At 35.6% G+C, this 3,253-nt stretch overlaps 1 protein-coding gene across 1 annotated transcript; it reads right to left on the reverse strand.

Moving 5' to 3' along the window:
- LOC105158416 (guanine nucleotide-binding protein subunit gamma 2) lies at positions 20 to 3,239 on the reverse strand. The gene is made up of 4 exons (XM_011075171.2): positions 2,846 to 3,239; positions 624 to 676; positions 476 to 520; positions 20 to 394 (listed from the first exon to the last, which is right to left on the reverse strand). Exons 1-4 carry the CDS (start codon positions 2,960 to 2,962, stop codon positions 310 to 312), a joined length of 300 nt encoding a protein of 99 aa, XP_011073473.1. The 5' UTR covers positions 2,963 to 3,239; the 3' UTR covers positions 20 to 309.

Genomic DNA, 3,253 nt, shown 5'->3' on the forward strand with positions numbered 1-3,253 from the left:
GGCTCAACAAATAGCAAGATGAAGAACATCATCATAATATAACAATAGAAAACTATCATTTAAGTACATTAAAATTTCCAAAATGGAAAATTTTGGTGAAACATCTCACCCATTCAACACCCTTACTCCTAATAACAGTGAATATCCAAAACCTTAACGATATCAATCTGCTTAAAAGAGATCTTCTGCACATTGAGCCGTCACTTTCTCAAACCACATCGTACCCAATAGCAGTCCCGTTGTTAAGATTAACATTTTGGAAAAAAACCACTCCTAGAAAGAGTTGGTTCTTGGAAACTGCTGCAGACATTATAGTATCCAGCACCTGCATCTTGAAGAATCTTGTGGTCCTTCAAACCATCTATCCCACATTGGATTGACCGGACCCTGGGTTCTGGAAACCACACGTAAGCAAACCTTGAATACTACATTGTTGATTTGAAATGTTAAGATTTACAAAAACAAGATTTCTTACAGTGGGAGTAGCGGATCTGGTCTTGTTTTGATAGTAATCAGCATCCTGGTAAATATACAGGCACAATTAGAGGGCTGGCGACAAGCAGAAAAGCAGAAATGCAGCCAGTTATATATATATATATATATATATATATCTTTTCACTTACTCCTTACAAGCAACTGATGCTTTCTCCATTCTCTCGAGCTGTTCTAGTTCTTCCTGAAAATGAAATATTAGAGTGAGCAGTTAATTGTCCATAATAAATTTAATGGAGTAAATGAAGTAACAACCAGAAAGAACACTATCAGCCGTAAGTACTTAAAGAACGATGATTGAAAGAAACTTGTTTCTTCTTGCGGGCATTCCTCGAACTAGACATCTTAAAGCAAGGGGATTTAATTTTCACAGCATATAGTGTTCGAATTTCTTAATCAATTCAGAACTTTAACTCTGGAAGCATCAATTATGAAACCAGCCAAGTCAATTTCAGCAGATTGTACAAAAACCCCAGATTTATGAGAAATCCAGAAGAGGTTGGGGTTACAGCATAGAATATTACGAGCCAAATAAGGAGATTTGATGGTTTTCTGAGTAACATCAAATTCATTTTGTTTCTTGATTCTTACCCACAAGTGCAGTGATTGCTTGTATAGAAATGGTTTAGCATGCAACAAATGCGATCTCCTTGAAAATTTAACAGGACAGCATCTGAATAAGTTCGGACTTGGGTAGTTTTAGATCAAGTATAACGGTTCTTCTTGGTCAACAAGTTTCACTTTTGCAGCCTTAAATTTGAGTTCAGACTTAAATATGCATGTTAACCGCGGTCTCCCTTCTGAATTTTAGTGCAATGTAAATAATATTTTCATCTCTCAAGTGACAATGTATTCAACTAAAGCAAGTTAAATATTCATATATGAATAATGAGAATATGTACAAACAACACCATTCTAGGCATAAATCTAGACATGCAAAATTCGGTCAGCCTTACATAGGAGATCTATTAAGGACATAATGGATGCATTTGCAATAACATAGAAAACGACACGGATGTTGGATAAACTCAAACTTTAGCATATGTATTAAACAGGTATCCAACATTCATAACGAGAATCAAGTAGTTAGATGGTTAACACATATCCCACTTTCTAAAAATGAGGAGTATGTGGCAAACATCCATACACGTGGGAAAAATACCGGATGTAGCATGAATTTAACCAAAAGATCCCTAGTTCAGCCTCCTTGGACAGTTGGCACTTCTCTGACGACATGCATAGTTTGACTGTTAAAACAAAGAAGAACTTCTTTCAAGCCAATCGCATTCATTATAGCAGTAAATAAGTTTTAAAAAGAAGGGAATATAAAACAGAAGTTTCCCAACTTTTTCATCTCTGTTCACCAGTTTCTAGAATCATAAACCAACAAGATCAAGGACATCATCCCTCAAGGAAACACACTCCAATGACTGTTTGCATTCAACTGCAGCTAACTAGTGGATCAGATAAAAAACACATTAAACAGTACACAAATTTTCTCACAGGTACCTGTATTCATATATCATCCAATGTCCATAGTCCATCCATTGTTGAGATCGTATTATCATTGTATGAGGAACAGCACAAGTGCAATTCAACCAATTTTCTAGAAACATGTTATTGCATAAAAGGTTGAGTTGACCTCAGCTAGTAGTTAGTGTATTATTGACTATACCTTGCCACGTTCCGAAATTATCAAGATTGGCCTCAAAGTTGACAATGTTTGCATGCTCCCAGAAGGGAAATAAATTGTGATTTTCTGATAGAACAAATTTAGAAAGGAGGTTTTTGGAATTCCAAAAGGGAGATACATGTATTAAATTAACACCAACAGGAGATCGTTGTAGCTAACCTTAAAAACTATGAGCCACAAATTTCAATCCCCAATTTCAGGTTGCTGTACAAGAAAATCAAATGCAATACCTATACATACACATACAAACACACACACACACATAGACGTACATGCGTTAAGTGGGAGTGCTTGTGCTCCCACTAGACTCCACAAACAGAAAGATTCCAAGTCTTCTGGAGAAAACAATAAAAGACAACCAAAAAGTCCTCATATAACATTCATCAAGTGGCCAACAAGATATACAAATGCTTGGGGAAACAATAGCTTCTCTTTTCACTGTTGTAGCCTAACATGAAAACAAAGTTCAATGTCCTACAGCACTTTATCATTGCTGAATGAAAAATGCACCAAAAAAGACATCATACAACACCAAGATTTTCACCTTTCACCATTCAAACTAAACAAGGGCACCGAAGTTCAACAGAAACAGCAAAAAAAACTTATAAATCATTAAACACAAGTCAAAATGGTCAAATTCAAAGACAAACAGAAACAAACCTCCAAGAATCGAGTTTCTTGCTCGAGTCTCTTTAGTTCAGCAGAAATCCTGTGCTTCCCTCTTGTATCTGTTGCTCCCACCACTGATTTCAATTCCCCTGGACTCCTTGTTTGCATTTTCACTTCAGGGTTGCAATGTATTTATCTGTTTATTTACTACAACCAAATCACAAAAGAAATTAAAGATAAAAAAAAAAAAATTAAGCAGCCCTTCAAAATTGGAGTGAAAAATATAGACTAATGGCCATTATGTGTGTTAAAGATGCTAATTCTCTAATGCTATCTCATTAAGATTGCAAATTTAAATTAAGGGAAGTGCAAAAGGGGCTTTTACAGTCTGGATGTTTGTGGGCGTCTCTTTTGTTAAGGTATTGAAAGGAAGCTAAAAGGAAAAAAGAAAAGAAGCTT

Source organism: Sesamum indicum, linkage group LG3 (genome assembly GCF_000512975.1).
Source record: "Sesamum indicum cultivar Zhongzhi No. 13 linkage group LG3, S_indicum_v1.0, whole genome shotgun sequence".
Lineage (NCBI taxonomy): Eukaryota > Viridiplantae > Streptophyta > Magnoliopsida > Lamiales > Pedaliaceae > Sesamum > Sesamum indicum.

Coding starts and splice junctions, on each gene's coding strand:
- LOC105158416 (XM_011075171.2), bottom strand. CDS start 2,962: ATGCAAACAAGGAGTCCAGGGGAATTGAAATCAGTGGTGGGAGCAACA. Junction 521..623: donor GCATCAGTTGCTTGTAAGGA/GTAAGTGAAAAG, acceptor TATATTTACCAG/GATGCTGATTACTATCAAAA. Junction 395..475: donor CCAGATCCGCTACTCCCACT/GTAAGAAATCTT, acceptor TGTGGTTTCCAG/AACCCAGGGTCCGGTCAATC.